The 19,934-nt window shown below is 56.1% G+C and overlaps 1 protein-coding gene across 1 annotated transcript; it reads left to right on the top strand.

Moving 5' to 3' along the window:
• The first annotated feature begins 1,140 nt into the window (after window positions 1-1,140).
• CCDC92B (coiled-coil domain containing 92B) lies at window positions 1,141-16,478 on the top strand. Its single transcript, XM_004594047.3, has 4 exons — window positions 1,141-1,361; window positions 9,849-10,000; window positions 13,013-13,060; window positions 15,816-16,478. Exons 2-4 carry the CDS (start codon window positions 9,871-9,873, stop codon window positions 16,445-16,447), a joined length of 810 nt encoding a protein of 269 aa, XP_004594104.3. The 5' UTR covers window positions 1,141-1,361; window positions 9,849-9,870; the 3' UTR covers window positions 16,448-16,478.
• Window positions 16,479-19,934: the final 3,456 nt, after the last annotated feature.

The following is a 19,934-nucleotide window of genomic DNA, read 5'->3' as shown; positions in this document are numbered from 1 at the left end:
TTTGAGAGATTCTAGAACAAATAAGCACCCCAGTGCCTGTGAGTCACCAGAGATTCCTTCTTTCAACCCTCAGAGCAGTTTAGAATTTGCCAGAGCAATTGAAACTTTTATTCATTGACAACAAAATTCCAGTAGAGCCTTGCAGATTGACCTGGGAGGACAGGGAGGGACCTTGGGGGATAGGACAAGAGGTTCCAGAGTCCAATGAGTGGCTAGCACCCTCCCCAAGGCCCTCAGAATCAATACTAGGCGAAGGACTTCTCTGGGAATATGGCTTTGTGAAGAAGGGACGAGGTATATTTGGCTGATAGTGGAATGGGACAAATCAGAGCAGACCAGCCTTTTAATGACTCCTCTGAGCCCTTTCATAACTTGCTTTCAAAGAGCTCTGAGCCACCTGCCGCTCACACAATGCGCCAGGTCCCTAACTGCCACCAGCTCCCGAAGAGCCTGTGAACTATGTAGCCATCATGCCATCCCCTGTTACAGATGGAACCTGAGTCCAGAGGGAGGAAGCAGATGCTGGTGGAATCAGGAGCCTTAGAAGCCTTCCACACCCGGTCAGCCGGAGTGAATACCAAAGCTGCGCACTCCTTCTAGACTTGAGAATTTACAAAGCATCTCTCAGCTCTTGCCACCCTCCCAGAGTCAACGTGGGGTGTCTCCTCTTCTGGGAGGCCCAGTTAGGTGATGCGACTGGCCCAAGGTCACACAGCCACTGAAAGGTCTGGGGTGGCTTTGTGGTTCCCTAGGCACGCCCAGCCCTCCCTGGGCCAGCGCTGCGCGGCCTCTCCTTCCTGGGCCCGCGGCGACGGCGGGGCGAAGCGCAGGGCGGCCTGCGGGCCTTGGCGCTGTCCGCGGTGCTGATACGCCTCCGCGCCCTTCTCGCCTCGTCGCCCGCGGGATCTCCGCCCAGGCCCGCTTGGAGAGGTCCGCGGCGCGTCGGAGCGCCAGGGCACGGCGCCTGGGGCTCCCGGGGCTGGCGGGACTGGCAGGGCTCCCTGTCCCCTCCCGGTAGCCTCCCCTCCCCCCCGCCCCGCCCACGGCCCCTCCCCGCCGGCCCCGGTCCCTCCCCTCCCCCCTTATCTCGTCCGCCCCCTCCATCTCGTTCGCCAGTTCCGGTCACGTTGCTGGGTGTTTACGCCCGGAGCCCGCCCCAGACCCCCTGCCTTGGCGCCCCGGAGCCCCCACCTCCGGAGCCCCGGCGCGACGGCCCCGCAACCTCGCAGCAGCTGATGGCGCCGCAGCCGGGCCGGGCGCTGCAGAAGCCAGGGCGCAGCTAGCGCGGGGGCAGCGCGCCTGCCAGCAGCTAGCCCGGCCTGCACCCGGGCCCCGCCGGCGGTCGCTGCCTGGTCCCGAAGGTGAGGAGGCCTGTCTGGGGACCGAAGGGTGGGCGCGGGTGGCTCGCGGTGGGGAGCAGCGCGGCTGGCCCGCCCGGCTTCCCTCCCCACCCCCAAGAGGGCTGGCGCGGGCCGGGCGCCGCAGCGCGCGGGAGGCGGACTGGACCGCGGATGATGGCAGAAGTTGTCCTCTGCCAGCCCGACCCGGGCCCTGCCTGGCGCTGGCATGGAACCAGAGCCGCCCCGGGTGGACCCCCACCACCTCGCGTCATGCACGCCGTCCGCTCTGGGACCTCTCTTCCAGTCTCAGTCAGTCTCCACATCCCTCCCCCCAACTCCTTCTTCTTCCGGAGTCGAGTTCCCAGCATCATCAGGGGCAAAACATTAAGACTGAAGAGGATTTGAGGGGTGTTGGATTCCTGCTGCCCCACACACCCCACTCTTGCATGTCTGAGTCCGTGTTGGGGAGAGGGTCCCAGGATCTTGAGCGGAGGGTGGGAGCTGGTGCTGAGGAGCCCTGGAGTCGGGGGACCTGAGAGTGGAGGGTCTCAGGTCCCTGGGGAGTAGGGCTCCACTGGTGACAAAGAGGCCCCACCTTGTTGTCAAACAGTCCCAGCTGCTTGTCAAAGTCTGAGCGCTTGTTGCAGACACAGGTTCCCAGCAGAACCAGGGACTTGGAGGGGAAGGGCAGGGTGATTATTTTTAGTACATCGTATACCTCCTTGCTCTGTGATTCCCAGGAGGATTCCACTCTTTTTTTTTCCTCCCTGTTTCCCCGCCTTCATTTGTGTGTCTGTTCCTTGCAAGGGATTCCCAGAGACAGAGCCCTGCCCGCAGGAAGCTTCTGACTCAGAGAGGAAGCCAGGTGTGCCCGCTGCCAGCGCACACACGCACACCTAAGACAGAGTGATCAATGGCAGGTGTCACCTGCCACCTCACTTCACCGAACAGCAGAGGCAAGGAGAGTCATCCCGGCTTGGTGGGGGATCAGAACTTCTTCCTGGGCAAGGTGGTGCTGCAGCAGGTGGGAGAGAGAGAGGTTGGGCTGCAGATGGCAGGGGTGAGGGGATACCCACGGGACAGCCGCAATGCTAAGAGATCAGCCTGCAGATGTGGACTGCTTGCAGATGAGAAAGAGTTCTGAATGCTAGAGTGAGCCCCCAGCAGGGAGCACCTAGTAGCCAGGAACTGTGATTTCATATATTGGGCAAGCTGTCTCATGATCCTCTATTTTCTTCACCTACAGAGTGTAGACTAATATACTATCGGGACCTTCTGTGTCGGGTTGTTGTTGAGTTAAAAATGTTGTGTCTAAGGCTGAGAGGCATACTAGCCGCTTGCTGTGGCTGTTGACATTTTATCGTGGCCTGGGCCTCATGCTGTGTTCAAGTAAGGCTTGAGTTCTTGCACCCCTCCGGCCCCCAACCTCTGAGTAATGAAGGGGAGTAATGACTAAGAAAAATAAAAAAGGTATTGATTCATGGATTTAGTCATTTCCCACCATGCCGAGCCCAACTAATGTTGTTTTTTTTTTCTGCCCTGGCTATGAGAATGACAAAAAATAAGTTTGATAGCCAACAAACCAGGCAGCCCTACTTAAACAACCTTAACAACACAGAACATTGAGCGTTCACATGGTACAAAGATATTTGTTGACTCAATAAATCTTCTTGGTCCCGAAGAGAAAAGGAACACAGGCATAACACGAAACTGGGGCAAGGGAATCGGAGGGAGGGAGGCAAACTCCGTGCACAGACAGCAAGCAGCCCAGCTTTCAGTTCCTCTCACAGCCACATCGGCTACCTGCACGAAGAGCCGGGGGGGATGGCGGGCAGTGGGCAAGACCCCCAGGTGGGACACCAAGAAAGGACTGGATTATAAAAGTGGCTTCCCAGCTTTGGCTTAGGTGATAGACTCACGTGGTGCAGGTTCACTGTGTGAAAGAGGGGTGACAGATGGAACCTCGAGCCCTGCCCATGACCACCCCCCTCCAGCTCTGGTGCGGCATCTGAAACCCCTCTGCGCAGTTCTGTGGGGTCCAGTTTGAAAATTACAATCTGAGATGAATCTGAAGGCTCTCCAAGCCCAGGTCCTGACTGTTTCTGATGATTCTTTCAACTCAACGGTTGGTAGGAACCAAAGGAAGGACAAGGACCAAGACTTCCCATCTACCATGGCAGCGGTCAGCATACAGCTGGGAAGTAGCAAGTCCATGGCAGGAAGTTCGGAAGAGACAAGCTGGAGGCGTTCCTCAAGGCGTCCTGTGCCCCACACTTTGTGTGCAGTAGGGGCCTGAGAAGGGAGGCTTGTCTGGCCTGCTCCCCTTCAGATGCACAAGAGACAGGTGAAAAGCAATCAGGAGTTAGCTCTGTAGATAGTGAATCTGTACGTTAGATCTTTTCTTATTCTTGGTGGAACATTTTTTGCTTGTTTTAGTGAACATTGTTTTGTTAAAGCTGGAAAATTCACATGAAAAAGCAAGGAGCCCCTACCAGGCAGGAGCAGGAACAACAATGATGGTGCAAGCTCAGAGGCAGAACGGCAGAGATTGGCAGTTCGGGAAGTTGTGCCCCGAAGGGTGGAGATGAGGGCGTGGAGCCCTTAGCTTGTGCTTCAGCTGCTGCCACCAGCCTAGGTTAAAGTCTCAGGCATGAGTTTTTGAAGCCCCGAGATTCCTGGGCTGCAATCGTGATGTGCCAATCTGACATCCTGGGCTTGTGGCCTTCTGCCATACTTGTGATGCCCCAGCCATGCAGGTGAATTCGTGTTGTCCCCACGGCCCTCCTTCCCCACCCCATCTCCCACCCTTCTCCCAAACAAACTAAACACAGTAACAGCAAAGAAAGAGCCCCTGCCAAGCTGGCTCATGACCCACGTGTCTGAGCAGAGTAGCCTGCCTCTTTGGAAGCCAGCACTCAAGTCCTCCAGGAAAATACAGGAGCAGCTGATGGGCACAGTCCCTCTGCAGCCAGGGTCCAGGCTCCAGGGTGGTCCAGGCAGAACTTGCATTCGTCAGAAGTATTGGTGTTTCTGTGGTTGGGACCAGACACTTTCTGTCTTCCACTCCAGCACAGGCCCTCACATCTTCACACTTTCATTCCCCTGGTGTGTATGCAGTGCACACACGTAGAGGTTGGCTGGAGAATTAGAACACACACGTGCAGGCCTACCCACACGTGCACTTTTGGAAGCACACATACACACAGGCTCAGGCACAGGTGCAGTCACACAGAGACGGGCACAGATGCCACACATTGGGCTCTCTATGTGTGCCCACTGCCTGCCTTCTCCTGGTTGGAAGCTACTTGAGCTCATCAAACCGTATCCTCTTGGCCCCGCCTTCTCTGTGAACCTGAACTCCATCAGTCTACCCCACCTCCACCCTCCACAAATGTCCTTACCTGTGCTTGCTTCAGATCCGTGCAAACTAGTCTGTCTGCCAAATGCTGTGCTAGGTGTGAGGGAACAGAAGGAAGAAAAACATCCTTCTTCTGATGCTAACAGACTGGCAGTGCAAACAGACAGTAAACAAAGCATCATAGAATCATGTGATAATAACTTCATGGAAGAAAAGCAAGACAAATTGAGGAAGTGAAGAGTGACAGACATTTTGAAAACTTTTCATTTGATAGGCCAACAAGACAGACGGAATTCCTATCCTTCCATCCACTCCCCCAAATACCCAAAACAACTGGAGCCAGGCCAGGCCAGGCCAGAGCCAGGAGCTGGGAACATAATCCAGGCCTCCCCAGTGGGTGGCAGGGACCCAGCAACGTGAGCCCTTACCACTGCGTCCCAGGGTCTGCCATTGCTAGGCACCTGGGGTCCGGAGCTTGAGCAGGACGACTCCCACTCAGGCACCACAATGTCAACCGAAACCTGCCAAAGGCCCTGCCGGAAGGTTCTATTTTCAATGGAGTGATCCCAGAGTAGGTATAGGAAATAGCAAGGAGGTCAGGACAACTCCCATAAGAGCCAGCAGCAGGGAGGGCAGTGGGTTGGGGGGCAAGTTGGAGCAGGGACAGAAAGCACCTGACAGTGTAGGGTGTGGTAAGAGCAGTGAGTTTGGCTGTGAATTATCAGGGAAGCCGCTGGGAGATTTGGAGTTGGAGACAGGGAGGCATGCCTAGAACTTTGCTTGCTAAAAGGATTCCATGTGGCCAACAAAGAACAAGAGACCACGGAGGAGGGGGCTGCGATGACACAGAGTGCCTGTGGGGTGGGGGCTACCAGGCTGGTAGCCATAGGAGCCAGGAGAAGTCATTCCAAGGGGCATTTTCTTGTGTTGGCTTTACTTGTTTCAATTGCTATTTGTTACTTGTCATTTACTTGCAAAGCAGAGAAAGACAAGCAAACAGAGAGATCTTCCATCTGCTGGTTCCCTCTTCCGCAACGATCAGTGCTGGGTCAAACTGAAGCCACAAGTTAGGAACTTCATCTGGGTCTCCCACATGAGTAGCAGAGACCCAAGTATTTGAAGCATTCTCACCACCTCCCAGGTGTGTGTTAGGAAGAGGACAGGATTGCAAGTGGAAAAGCTACCACTTGAACCCATCCAGTGGGGGTCTTAACCATGTGCCACATGCTTGCCCTGAGATAACTTTCAAAGCTGGAGCAAGCAGAATTTACAGGTGGATTGGCTGGAGAGTGTGAAGCAGAGAGAGATCAAAGATGACTCTGAGAAACAGGCGTAGAAGTGCAGTAGGTCAAGCTGCCATTTGCACCACCAACATCCATGTCAAAATGCCGATTTGAATTACAACTGCTCTACTTCTAATCCAGCTCCCTGCTAATATAACTCGGAAGGTAGTAGATGGAGCCTCAAGGACCTGGGCCCTTGCCATTCCTCTGGAAGATCTGGATGAAGCTGTTAGCTTTGCTCTAGCCCAGCCCCAGCTCTTGTGTCTACTAGGGGGAGTGAACCAGCAGGTGGAAGATCTCTGTTTCTTTCCCTCTCTCTGTCACTCTGCCTTTTAAATATATACTATGCATACATCTAATATATATTTAAGATTTATTTATTTTTATTGAAAAGTCAGATATACAGAGAGGATGAGAGGCAGAGAGGAAGATCTTCCATCCGCTGATTAACTCCCCAAGTGGCCGCAATGGCCAGAAGCTGAGCCAATCCGAAGCCAGGAGCCAGGAGTTTCTTCCGGGTCTCCCCTGTGGGGTCAGGATCCCAAGGCTTTGGGCCGTCCTCTACTGCTTTCCCAGGCCACAAGCAGGGAGCTGGATGGGAAGCGGGGCCACCAATATTAGAACTGCTCCCCATGTGGAATCCTGGTGCGTGCATGCAAGGCCCTTAGCCACTAGGCTACTGTGCCAGGCTCCAATGTGATCACTTTTTAAAATGTATTTTATTTATATGAAAGGAAGAGGGGTGTGTGTGTGTGTGTGTGTGTGTGTATTGTGAAACAGAGAAAGAGAATATCTTCTACCTGCTGCTTTGCTGCCCAAATGGCCACAACAGCTGGAGCTAGACCAGGCTATAAACAGGAGTCCAGAGCTTAATCTGTATCTCCCACATGTATGGCAGGGACCCAAGTACTTGAGCCGTCATCACCTGCTGTGTCCCCAGGTGTGCATTAGCAGGGAGCTGGAGTAGAGAAGTACAGCCAGGACTCAAACACAAATGTTCCAATATGGGATTTGGGAGTTCCAAGTGGTATATCTTTTTTTAAGATTTATTTATTTTTATTGGAAAGGCGGATATACAGAGAGGAGGAGAGACAGAGAGGAGGATCTTCCATCCAATGGTTCACTCCCCAAGTGACCGCAACGGCTGGTGCTGTGCCAATCCGAAGTCAGGAGCCCAGAAACTTCCTCCAGGTCTCCCACACGGGTGCAGGGTCCCAAGGCTTTGGGCCGTCCTCAACTGCTTTCCCAGGCCACAAGCAGGAAGCTGGATGGGAAGTGGAGCTGCCGGGATTAGAACCGGTGTCCATATAGGATCCCGGGCGCGTGCAAGGCAAGGACTTTAACCACTACGCTATTGCGCCAGGCCCCAAGTGGTATATCTTAATCACTGTGCCAAACGCCCACCTCAGGGTGAGTCACTGTTAAAAACACAAGGTATCTCACTCCCCTTCATGGCTTAATCCTTTGTAACATCCACGATCACTCAATATTAATCTAAAATCCTTGGGGTGAGTGTTTGGTGTAGTGTGACAGTGCTTGCGATGTCTCATCCAGTATCCGAGTGCCCCATTTGAGTCCCAGTCCTCTGCCTGCAGCCTAGTTTCCCACTAATGTGTGCCCCTAAGAAGGGGCAGCTGATGGGCTCTGCCACCCATGAGGGAGACCAAATTACGTCCAAAACTCCTAACCGTGATCTGGCGCTCCAGCCGTTTCGGGTATTCATTTAAATGAAATGTGTGTGTCTGTCTCCCTCCCTCCATCTCCAGTAAAAATAATGATTTCTTTTTTTAAAAGAAAACCCCTTACCTTGCTGTGTAAGAGCCTGTGGTCCCTCCCTTGCTCATCTCCCCTCCTGGATGCCCCCGTACCTTACGCTTCATTCAGCCCTCGCCAGCTGTGGCCATTCCTCAGCGCCTCAGACACACTAAGCACATCACCTCATGTTACACATGGGAGGCACTCAACAAACGGACGCTGTCTTGACCACCCTTTGGTTCTGTTCCATCTCTGGGCCTTAACAGATGCAGTTCCCTGTTTGGGATGCTCTTATCTTTACTCGTCTAAGGAGCACACAGCCCTCCTTCAAGCTGTTCTATACATGGCCATCTGACAAGATTGCAAACACGGTGGCTTACAACAATGGAAACATAGGAGTGGACTCCCCCTCAGCAGGGGTCCTCAGCGTGAGTAACTTTGAGTGCCTCCTGGCCAGGTCAGGTGGTCAGGCCTAGCCGGAATGCAAAGGCAGCCGAGTCCGAGGGCACGCAACTTTGCCTGTGGCCTAGTGATCCGTTTCTGGTGAAACTCCCACCCACATTCTGGAGGAAGGGCTGGTCCAGTGGTCGGGACCCTTAGGACCCTCAAAATGCTAACTACCACAAGGCTGCAGCCTCAGTGCCACCAGCTCAAAGAGCCCTTCCCTGGCTCTCCACCCACTGTAGGTCCTGCCTTGTGTCTTTTGATAGTGATGCTCTGTGGGTTTCTTGCAGGGAAGTTATCACAGATGGTAATGATACATGTCCATACTTTAAAAAAAGATTTATTTATTTTGTTTGGAAGGCAGAGTTACAGAGAGCGAGAGATTAGTAGGAGGTTCCATCAGAAGCAGAGTAGGGGGCACTTAAACCAGGGGTGTGGATATCCCAAGGAGCAACTTAACTTGCTGTACCACAATTCCCATCCCCTTGTAATTCCCATCCCCTTGAAATTCCCATTCCCATTGTAAATATTGGGAAACTGTTTTAGGCTAAAAAACATGGTTGGAGACTGAAAGGGCTGCCGCCACTTCCCAAGCGTGTGACCTGAGCTGTGAGTCTTAGCTAGTTTGTTTGTGACGCAGGAGTGACATGCTGAGTGCCTGCCAGAAGGGAGGCCATAGTACCGAGTTCCTATCAGTCACCATGGCCCCATGAGCCACCCCCCACCCGGGGGCAGAGGGCCATTCCCAGCTGACACAGAAGTAAGAGGGGACAAGAAAGAATGAGGGAAGGGATCCAGAGTGACTGGGAGGTTCTCAGGTGGGTGCTCCACAGAACCCAGTGTTCAGATTCCCCTGGAAGCCTGCCTGGAGGTGGCCATCAGAGAGACCCAGCTCTTAGTCTTGCTGGCCTCCCTCTCCCATTCCCAGAAAATCCTTCAGGAGCTGGGGGAGTCCCAGGCAAGAAAGGCAGGTGCCCTGGGCCTCTTGTGCTTTCTGCCTGCTTCCCTGGGACCCTGGTAGTCAGAGAAGAGGCCAGCCGAGGCCCCGGCAGGTGGCCAGAGAGGGAGGGCTGGAGATTCCAGCCGCACCTGGAACTGGGGTGCTGTCCCCTCCATCTCGCTTTGGGGATGCATCCTCCTCCACCTCAGACCTCATAATCTGGGGGCACCCAGAGCCCAGGCGTAGGGGTGGGTTGGGCTGAGGGTGGAGCTGGGAGCTGCCACCTGCTGGGTGCTCACACTGGAGCTTACCTACTAAGAGATGTCCAAACTGGAAGTCGCCTGGACCCCTGCTACCCTGCGAGACACCTAGATTGAGTTCCTGTTTCTTAACTTCAAGCTCAGTCTTTAAAGTCATTTGGGGGAGTGAATCTGCAGACAGAAGAACTGTTTAGCTCTCTTCTATCCCTGAAGTAGTAAATACATTAAAAAACAAAACAATACAAAAAAAAAAAAAAAAAAAAGCGCTGGACTTCCCAACCAGTGCCCCCTACTGACTTGCTTGTGAAGTCGGAGTGAGCAAATGGAGGGGGAGTGCCAGCCGTGACAGCCACCCTGGTGGCAGGAAAACACCAACAAGCATGTGGGGAGATGGTGAGACATGGAAGGGCAGAGCAGGGCAGCTGGCCCCAGAAACAGGAGTGGGGCTCAGGCTGCTGTCCTTCTCAGGTGGGGCCCAGGCCTGGTTGCCATGGACACCGTGTCCCTGGAGCACCAGATCCAGAGCGCACAACGCCACATCAGCTTCCTGAAGAAGGAGCAGATGGCCCTGCTGCGGGACCTGCACCTGGAGATCCTGAGGCTGCAGAAACGCTGCTCAGGTGAGAGGAGCATGGGGCAAGGCGGAGAGGAGGCAGGGACAGCAGGGGTGGAGGGCGGGACCTCGCCTAGCCATCCATCGTGGCACCAGTCCCTGCGTGCCCACACTGCCACTTCTTTTCCTGGATGATGCACCCAAGCCTTGGGGACAGGAGATGAGAGAGTGAGGGCAATGGGCTCCAGTTGGGGAGCGGGGCAGAACCTGAGCATCAGATGCTTCCAGGCGCTGTTGGCTGAGCAGCTCCCAGCCCTCTGGAGCCCCTGGGCCTGGGTGGGGGAGATATACGCGTGCACGTGGGGCAGATGATGTTAAGATACAGCCAGAAACAAGAAAGCCAGCCAGCAGGAGCTCAAGAGCAGGCAGGGGAAGTTAAGCTCCTGGAAGGCTGTGACAGGAGATGGGTGAAGAAGGCTCCCAAGTGAAAGAAACAGCAGGGCTGGTGAACAGATCCGTTAGTGAGATGCCTCAAGCCAGAGCCAAGTATCCCCAGAAGCGCTAAGTGTTTGCTGCCACCTGCTTCTGGAGCTGGTGGGAGAGTGGAGGGGTCCCTCTCAGGTTATGCAACCGCAGAGTGCTGCTGGCTCTGCATTACAAAACATCCAGAAGCTTCACCCAGCAGGTGTATAGAGGATGAATGTGTGTGGAGGGCCAGAGATGACCACCTGGTCCAGGGGAACAACTCAGAGCGATGAGGGATAGAGGAAGGAGGGAAGTAGGTTGAAGGGACAGACTTGGCAGCTCCTTGGATCTGCGAGAAGAGCAGAGGGAGGTATTAAGGCTATCCCAGGCCTGGCCTCGGCTCTTGGACCTGGGGCCTCTGCTGCTTGGGTTTGGGGGGATGGGCCAGGGCTCCCAGACTGTCTTGGGTGGCAAGAACTGGCCTTTTTGGTACCAGCAGGTACACTGAGGCCCAGAGAGTGTGTCAGTCACACACACTGTGCTGCTGGCCCAGCCAGGCAGAGCCCCCAGAGCCCCCTGCTCCCTGTCTTGGCTGCTCACACTCTGGCACAAGGGGCAGGTAGTCCTGACTCCCAGCTGCACAGGCAGTTCCAAAGCCAGCTCATCATGGTCATCCCCCGAGACCTGACAGCCCTCTGAGGCCAGCCCTGGGTGGCTACACAGGCTCACCCAGCCCGAGGCCACTGCTTCCCTCAGTGTCAACATTGTCACAGGAAACTGGGGAACTCGGAGACCCCGAATCTCTGCTTGCATTGCCCCCAAGTTGAGGCCTTGGATCGTTCCCCTCTCTAGGTTCCAAGAAAATGTCACTGGAGGGACAGAGTGGTGGCCCCCCTCCCACCCTTCCTATTCTCCTCAGGCAGGTGCAGGCCTGCAGCCTCTTGTTATTGATTAGGGAGCTAAAAATAACTGTGCTGGGCTGGCACAACCACCCTTGGGGCTGAAATGACTGATAAGGTCCTGCCTCCTGGGGGAGGTGGAGAAGGGAGAAGAGCCAAGGAGAAGAGGAGAGGCTGGGAGCAGCCCAGGAGATGGAGAAGAGGCCTAGGAGCCGGTGCCTGGAGGGGCTCAGGAAGAAGGGGCCCTGCTGGCCGTGGGGGCTGGATCTAGGGTCCCCTGTTGACAGTGCTAACTCGGCCCTCCATTTGTTGTCTCTCGCTCCACCCTACAGCAGGCAGCTGCTGCTTTGCCTCCCTGTGCAGATGAGATCATGGAGGCGCAGAAAGGTCCCATTACTGGTCCAAGGTCATACAGTGCACCTGACCTCATGGCAAGCTCAGCTGAATCATGGAGACTCTGGCCAGGAGATGACCCAGTTTGGTGGAGGTGGGGTGCAAGCTGATAGGGAGTCTGACTCCCTACACCCTTGTGCTGCAGAGAAAGAGCCCCCCCCCATGGGGAATTCACAGCAGAACCAAGATTTCTTGGGCTACAGTCCCTGAACCTATGCAGGGTCCCCTGGGCTACATCTCAGGGACCTGGAGAAGTGGCCAGGTTGATGCCAGGAAGGCCCTGGGGATGGAGGCCTCAGAGTCCTCACAGGGCTCCCCACTCCCTGGAGAAGGGGTTCAGGCTGCGGTCACAGCCAAGGCTCTCTGTCTCCCGGCAACGAGTGGGCTCCCCAGAGAGGCCACCTGTAATGACAACTTGAACTCTGGAGGAGTCCAACACGGGCAGTAAGGAGGTGTGGGCAGTGGGGCCACCAGGATGCACCCTGCAAGTAGACACAGGTGCTCCTGAGCAGGCCTCCACCCTGACAGACAGCGGTGGCTTCTGGCCTGTCATTTCCCAGTTCCCGAACTCCAGAGGAGTTGAGGGAGTGGAAGTGGGGCCGGGAGGACAGAAGGGGCATTTAGGGTGCTAAGCAATTGACAAGCAGGTGGCTGGACTCCCAGCACCTAGGAGGAAGCTGCACTTGCATCTCAATACCCTTGGGTGGCTTCTAGCCACCCAGTGCCTGCTCAGTGCCAAGCACAGCTGGGCACAGTTTCCCAACACTGGGTGGCGCTGTCTGCCTTGTAGCCCATCTCTCTGTCCTGTGGAATCTGGCAGTGCTGCTGTCTGGGAAACGACGGCGGGGAGGTGGGGTGCGGCGCAGCACTAGCTATGAAACTCTGAGTGAGTGGGTGTGTGTTGGGCGACTACCCTGAGCCCTCTGCCACTGCCCCCAGCAGCTCCAGCTGCTGCAGTGTCGGTCAGCTAAACAGGCAAGGGTCCTGTGTCTGCATGTCTTTCCCCAAGAAGGAACCAATATGCACCCCCAGGACCCCAAAGCAAGCTGGGCTTCTCAGTCCCAAATCCAGGCCCCAAGCTTGAGCTGGAAAGCTCTCTCAGCCTGTCGCCGCCTCCAAGCTCAGGGTGGACCTTGGGTGTGTTTCTTCATGTGTCCTCTCTGGGCTGCAGTAGAATGGGTCTGGGGGTGTAAGAAGGAATCCACAGGTTTCCAAGTTTCCCTCCTGCCACTCCTCCCTGATTACCTGCTTCTATGTGTGCACGCGTGTACACACACACACACACACACACACAGCTGCCTTTTCTCTTCTCCCCCCCCCAGAACTGACCCACGACCTGGAGATGAGAGAAGCGCAATCCCACCAGCAAGGTAAGAGAAGGAGTGGGGTTCACGGCTCCCCAGCTGTCAGTGAGACCCAGCCTAGACTCTGCCCCATCTCTGCCTGCTGAACAGAGCTCAGCATGGCATCCCCCTGCCCATTCATCTCGGTGACCTTGGGCAATGAACAGCCCGTGCCATCCCCACAGCCTAGTGCCCATGTCTGACTCCTCACAGGAATGGGAAAGTGGGAAGGAGATGCCTGTGTTCGTCCCTTCCCCGGCCCACCTCTCAGGTCCTACAAGTCCACCCCAACTTGAGTGGAGGTGGGGACTAAGGAGTCCTTGACCCCAAGGGACTTCCTTGGTCTAGATCCAGAGGAATACATGCCGTTAACAAATCTTTCATTTTGCCGAAGGAGCACACTCCTTGCCATGTAGCAGTCGCCATATGTTTACAGAGTATTATGTCTTCCATAACAGAGCGCTGGGTGGGGAGCCCTAGATGTTCACTAAGGCTGGTTTCAGTTTTGCAAGGTGAAAGAGTGCTAGAGGTCTGACACACCTAACACTATGGAAATATTAAAATAATCAAGTTGGTACACTGTCTTTGATATGTATTTTAGCACCATGAACTTTTAAATGAGGAGTGGGGCAATTACACCCCTGCAGTCTTTTATTTTTATTTATATATTTGCATTGTATTTGGAAGTCAGAGAGAGTCAGAGAGTCAGGCATTTAGCCAAAGATCTCACATCCACAGGTTCACTCCCCCAACTGCCTATAACGGCCAGGGCTTGGCTGCAGCCAGGAGCCCAGAATTCAAGCCAGGTTTGCCCTGCAGGTGGCGAAGACCCAAGGACTGGAGCCCTCGTCTGCTTTCTCCCAGGGTGTGCCTTCACAGGAAGCGGGAAGGAAAAAGTGCCTGGACTCAAACCCAGGCCCTCGAATAGGAGCCCCTCCTTATCTGCAGGTGCTGAGCAGCCGCTGCTGGGATCAGAATCGCCAGTGGTCTCTGAGCTCAGAAGTAGGGGCCACGCTGCCTGAGTCAGGAACTGCTTAATGGAAAAACGCAGAGCCCCCTAGCCTCCCCACTCTAGTGTTGTGTTGCTTGGAGGCCACAGGCTCTGTCACCGGTAATTGGGGATTCCAAGCTACAAATATCAGAAGTGCTGCAAACGGATTGGTGTGTTCAGGCAGAATGGTCTGTCTGGAAACTTGAACTGATTCTGCCTGCTTCTTGAGATGGGTGGCAAGGGGACAGGCTCTTAGTACCTGGAGAAAGCGGACGCATATCTGAGACACTGGATGAAGACAGTCCTGTGAGTGCAGCAGCCGGCATCTCACCTGTTGCCGCCTTCTCCAAGGGCTCCAGCTGCAGTTTTGACATCTTCTTTTTATCTTGTCTCGATGGGATTCAGGTTTCTCTGAAACCAGAGCTTGAGATACCAGCATCCTATATCTAAGTGTCCAGTTTCAAGTTCCAACTCCATTTCCCGTGCAATGTCCTTCTAATGAGGATCCTGGGAGGTAGCAGGTAATGATTCAAGTCCTCAGGTCCATGCCTTCCATGTAGGAGGTTGGCACTGAGTTCTGGATTCCTGGCTTCCGGCTGGCCCAGCCTTGGCTGCTGTGAACATTAGGAGAGTGAATCTCTCTCTCTCTCGCCCTCTCGCTTTCATGCTCTCTGTTTTAAATAAATGAAAGACTTTAAGAGAGGGAGGATCTTTTTTGTCTTCCTGTCATTTAGTGATTTTCTTTCTTTATGCCTCACTTTTTAATTGAATGTTTATTAAAGGAGCTCTCCAGAGCAGAGGCACTGTTGGACTCTGGGGAGAAAACAAATTAAATCCACAAGAGGGACAGTGTGGGAGAGTGAAAGGGGACTTGATCCCCCTTTGAACATCAGCTTGAGGCCTCTGGGGGAAATTAAAGGGTTGGTCTGTCCCCCGGCCCAGGCCAGGCAGCAGTGTGCTGGCTTGCCCAGCCCGCACACATACTGCCCCGTTTCCCACAAACCAGGGCCGGCCTTAGCACCGGGAATGGACAGATCATGGGGGTGAGCCAGGAGGAGGGAGAGGTCAGCAGGAATCCTCCCCAGCCCAGCCCCCCAGTACTGCTTCTCCTCTGGCCAGAGGCAGGCAGGAAGGAGACACAGCTCAAATCTTGCACAAGCAGAAAAAGGTTTGGCGGTTTTCAGGTGCCTCCTGGAGCCACCTTTTTGCCACGCTCACTCTGTTGTGCCAGGTCCCAGCTGTGCTCCTGCAGAGTGGGCACTTGTGACCTAGGAGTTAGTGTCCTCAGCTCCAGCACATTAGAGTCCCCCTTCCCTGGGGTGGAGGGGGCGTGGGGATGTAGTTTGGGCCATTCCTAGGGCCAGTTCTGATCCAAGTGGTCTTTGGCAGGGTCCAGGAAACACTGTTGTTTTCAAGCTCTCTGGATGGTCTCAGTGTAATTTCAGGGTTGAAGCCCACCCCAGTGGCAAAGGCAAAAGGTAGACAAGTAGACACAGAAGAAAGATAGCACTTTAGAAAGACCGTCTTGAGGCCAACTCCTCCCCCGCTGTGTGCCGACCCAGCTTGTCCTGCCAGGGGACTTCTGCTCAAGCTGGTCCCTCTGGAGCATTCGTCTGCACACACACTCGCCCTTCAGATGCTAGCCCAAGCATCTCTTCTGCAGGAAAGCCTTCCCTGACAGGTTCCTGGACTACGTGGGGGCTCGTGGAGAGTGCGGCGGGATGTGTAATGGGGCGTGGGGGGAGGCGAGCGAGTGAGTGTTCACCTCTTCCCTCCATGTCCTCTTGGCAGAGGAGGCGTCCCGGGAGCTGGAGAGCAAGTGCCGGGCCCTGGAATCGCAGCTGGAGGCGCGGGCAGCAGCCAACGCCGAGCTGCGGCGGGAGGTGGCCCAGCGCGAGGCCCTGGTGTCGGCGCTGCGCTGCAGCCTGCGCGCCGAGGAGCGCCGCTTCCTAGAGGAGCTGCGGCGCCGCAGCCACCGCGCCACCGTGCTGGGTACCGAGCTGCAGAAGCACACCGAGGCGGCCGCCTACCTCTCCTGCCAGCTGCACGCCGCGCGCCAGAGACTGCAGGCCCCGCGCGCGGGCCCCGCCGCCGTCAGCGCCGCCTCGGCCGGGGCCGCGGAGCCCCGACCCCGCCGGCGCGCGCAGCGAGCCCGTCGCCTGCCCACCGACGCCGCCGTCGCCAAGGGCTCCAGCCGGGACTGGGCCACCTGGGACCGCGAGGCCGGTGCCCTGGACGACGCCGAGCCCATGCCCGACCCCGCGGTCTTCCTCTACGCCCGGAGGCCCCCGCGGCCCAGCGGCCGCAGCCCGCGCCAGCCGCCTCCCCGGGAGCCCTCGGACCAAGCTGGCCCGCAGCCGGGGCCCTGCCGGAGCCCACCCGCCGCGCCCGGCCCGCCCACTGCACCCGGGGACCCGGAGTAGGCTTGCGGCTGGGGGACAGTAGGGTGGAGAGGGCCTGCCAGGGGCCTGGCTAGGGACGCAGGCCCGCCCAGCAGTCAGGACCCGGGGGCTGAAGACAGCCATCCTTCCACTGGGGATAGGGTCTCGGCGACCCCAGCTCCCCGCCCCTTCCAGCCAGCAGCCCCTGTCTTTTTTTGTAATCCCGGACGCGGCCGAAGCTTCAAGCTGTGCCCTCCCGCGAAGGGGCTCCCCCGTTGGCAGCGAGGACTGCAGAGCTAGACTGCGAGCCTGCTCCGGTCCGCACCGTGCCCCTAGGAGGGAAGGGGGATGCATCCGGCCGCGGGGAGAGCTGACAATCCTTAGCCAGGAAGGGAAGGCTGGCCTGGGACAAAGTGCGGCTTTTGGCACCCCGTTGCCCTGCGTGACCACCCTTCCTGCCCAGCCTTCTTCCTCCCATCCGACGGGGCTGATCTTTTAACCCTGGACCACTGCCCCAACCCCTGCCCGGTGGGTCCATACATGAGTAGCAGGTGAGCACGGAACACTTTAGCAGGCACAGCTTTCCAGAGGCCCCGGAGGTGGGGGTGGCAGCCACAGACACTAGGCTTGTGGTTGTCACTGCCTCCGGTTTGGCTTGGGGCAGACTGGGAGCTAATGCAGGACAACTGTCTGTGACCTGGCAGAAGCCTGGTTCACCTGCACTGAGTTACAGGTGCCAGTTTTGCCCAGGGCCTGGCTTAATGGCCACTGTGGTTGCTGGCTGCTGACAGAAGTGGGGGCAGCGGTGGGGGCGGTTGCTGGAGAGGGAAGTGGCAGGCAGTTTAGTCCCCATGGCAGCTCTTCCAGGGAGCCCCTGAGCTATGAGAGCCCTGACCCCTAGGCCCCTCTGTGCAAGCTGAGGAGTAGAGAGGTGGGAAGCAGAATGCCCTCTCTTAACTCATCCTCCCACTCACTCCTCATCTTCACCACCAAAGGCACCCCCTCATCCCCTCTGTGTTGGTCTTGCATCGAGTCCTAAGTGCCTGTGAGGTCTTCTAGGGGCAGGGGCAGGCCTGTCCCTCACTCAGACACTGTGGGTCCTGACCCTCATGGAGGCCACGCACTCTGTGGGTCGCCCAGGGGTCCAGGAGGTGAGAAGTTCATCCCTAGGAACAGGACACCCCTCTCCATTGCCCTGGAATGAGCAGGAGGCCCCATCCCCAACCCTGACATTGGCGAAAGGTAGAAGCCAGCAAGCCTGCTTCTGAAGCCAACATGCAGCCCCTTCCCAATGGCCCTCCCACTCAGGGCGGTCTAGTTCCAGGGATTTCCGTGGTAGCTGTGGGGGAGGGGGACACCCCTGAGGCAGACAATGCTTGCTTATTGCACCTGGACTGAAGATAACCGAGGTCCTTGCTCTGCCTGGTCCACCCGGTGCCTGTGTGTGCAGGACTTAGCGTACCGGATTCTGTCAGCGTCTAGAATCTGTCTGTGTGGATGGATGGCCTCACTCCTCCCTTCTCAAAGGTGCCTGCAGGGCTGTGGGTAGGACAGAGGAGGCCAGTCTGTTGGAGCTCCCCTAGACCTTCCTCCCTGTCTCCTACAGCCACACTTCTGGGGTAAAAACAGGGTGACTTTGATATGTGGATATTGTGCACAGATGGGAAAGTCCTTAATTTTCCACCCCATGCCCCACTAAAAGCCATAGCTTCCCTCCCCGCCCCCGCCCAGATCTATAGCAATAGCCATCCTCTCCACGCCCCCTCGTGGATACCCAGGGTGTCCAGCTCAGGCCCCCTCCAGCCCCATCGCATGCTGGCCCTCACCTTGTGATCTTCTGGGGGGCTGCCTGCCTCTTCCCAGGTGAACCCCTCAACCTTTCCCAACTCCCTCTTCTAACATGCAGAGATGACTCGTAATTGTGGGTTACTTGAAGATCCCCCAGATGAAAGGTGCTGAGTGTTGGGGTGGCTGACTCACTGACTGGCAGCTGAGGTGTTGGGGTGCCTGGGAAAGGAAGTAGGCCAACCCCCCTCCGCCAGCAAGTAGGGGGTGGGGCAGATGTTGGTTGACATAGTAACAGGACTTTCCCTTTCCTTATTAAAAAAAAAATAAATAAATCGCAAAATTGCAATGTCTCCACCTGCTTTCCCCTAACGGAGACCAGAACCTTCCTTCTGAAAGAATGGAGCCTTGAGCTGCATTGGTGGTCTGTGCTTGGCCTTGGCTTCCACAGCCCCCTCTCCGGCCCCCTGGACTTGTCTTAAGGACCCTCACCTGGCCAATGGAAAGCCTCCCAGCCCTGCCCCTAGAGTGGGTGGGGACCAAGATGGGAAAGGATTGCTTCTTTTTGCCCTGTCTGCTGCAGGAGGAAGAAGCTGATGGGAGATTCAGGGTCCTTAGGGAAGGCTTCTACCGCACCCCAAAGCACAGTCAAACCAAGGCAAAAAAGCAGAGGAGGGGGGCACCAGCTGCAGCCAGTGGGGTGGAGGGCAGTGGCCCTGCAGAGTGAAGCTCTGTGCCCCTGCCCCCTGCCCATCTCATCCATCGTGACCTGGAGTTGGAGGGTCAGGTCCAGGAATGAGACAGCCCTCTCCCAGACAAGCACCAGGATGGGCTCTTCCCTGGGAAGACAGCAAGGAGGTTCAAGAGTATGGAGTTGCACCTGTCCTGTGGGGAGTAGGGCTCCAGGCCCCTCCCTGTGACATTGCCAGCCTTGGGTGGAGGGCGGGCAGGGCAGAGGGTTCCTGCTCCAAATCCTGTTGGCTGCGCTTTTTAATCCAATGCTTTTCAGAGTGTATTCACTCACCCACAGAAATAGGGCCCTGTGCTTTAGGGGTGACTGTCATATGCCTTATTGTTAATAAAATATCCGACAAAAACATGCCTCAGGTGTGTTCCTGTGGGCCCTGGCCCCGCCCCACTTTGGTGCCTCTGTGGAGCGTGGATGGAGCTATAGCAGTGGTCTTGGCATCTCACTGAGCCTTGAGTCCATTTCTAACCCCATCAGCAGGACCTGCCTCACCTGGGGGCTCAGGGGTGGGATCAGCCCCCAAGCACATGGACTATGATGGGTGGAGGGAGGTCTCCCCAAAAGAAGACACAGATTGTATGATCAGGAAGGGTTTCGGGCAAAACCAGCAGGTTTCTGTTGTCACATGCCTTAGAATCCAGAGCTGTTGCCTCTCCTCCAGGCTGCTGCAGCACAGATCTACTTTAAACATGTTGGCTTGTGAGTTGGCACTTGGTGCAGCAAGGTCAGTCCCCTCTTGGGATGCCTGTGGTCCATATGGATCACAGAGCCTGGTTCAAGTGTCTGCTCGGCTTCCCCTCTCGCTTTCTGCCAGTGTGCTCCCTGGGAAGCCAAATATGTAGGCCGCTGCCATCCTTGTGGGAGACCCAGATTGAGTTACCAGCCTGGCCCAGCTCTGGCTGTTGTGAGCATTTTGGGGAGTGAACCAGTATTAAGTATTCACATTTGATGCTAAAATCTCGTATCAGAATACTTGGGTTTCATTCCATAACTGCA

This window comes from Ochotona princeps, chromosome 17 (genome assembly GCF_030435755.1).
Source record: "Ochotona princeps isolate mOchPri1 chromosome 17, mOchPri1.hap1, whole genome shotgun sequence".
Lineage (NCBI taxonomy): Eukaryota > Metazoa > Chordata > Mammalia > Lagomorpha > Ochotonidae > Ochotona > Ochotona princeps.
The sequence above is the reverse complement of the archived record's forward strand: the minus strand, read 5'-3'. Positions and strand labels throughout refer to the sequence as shown.

Coding starts and splice junctions, on each gene's coding strand:
- CCDC92B (XM_004594047.3), top strand. CDS start 9,871: ATGGACACCGTGTCCCTGGAGCACCAGATCCAGAGCGCACAACGCCAC. Junction 10,001..13,012: donor GCTGCAGAAACGCTGCTCAG/GTGAGAGGAGCA, acceptor TCCCCCCCCCAG/AACTGACCCACGACCTGGAG. Junction 13,061..15,815: donor AGCGCAATCCCACCAGCAAG/GTAAGAGAAGGA, acceptor TCCTCTTGGCAG/AGGAGGCGTCCCGGGAGCTG.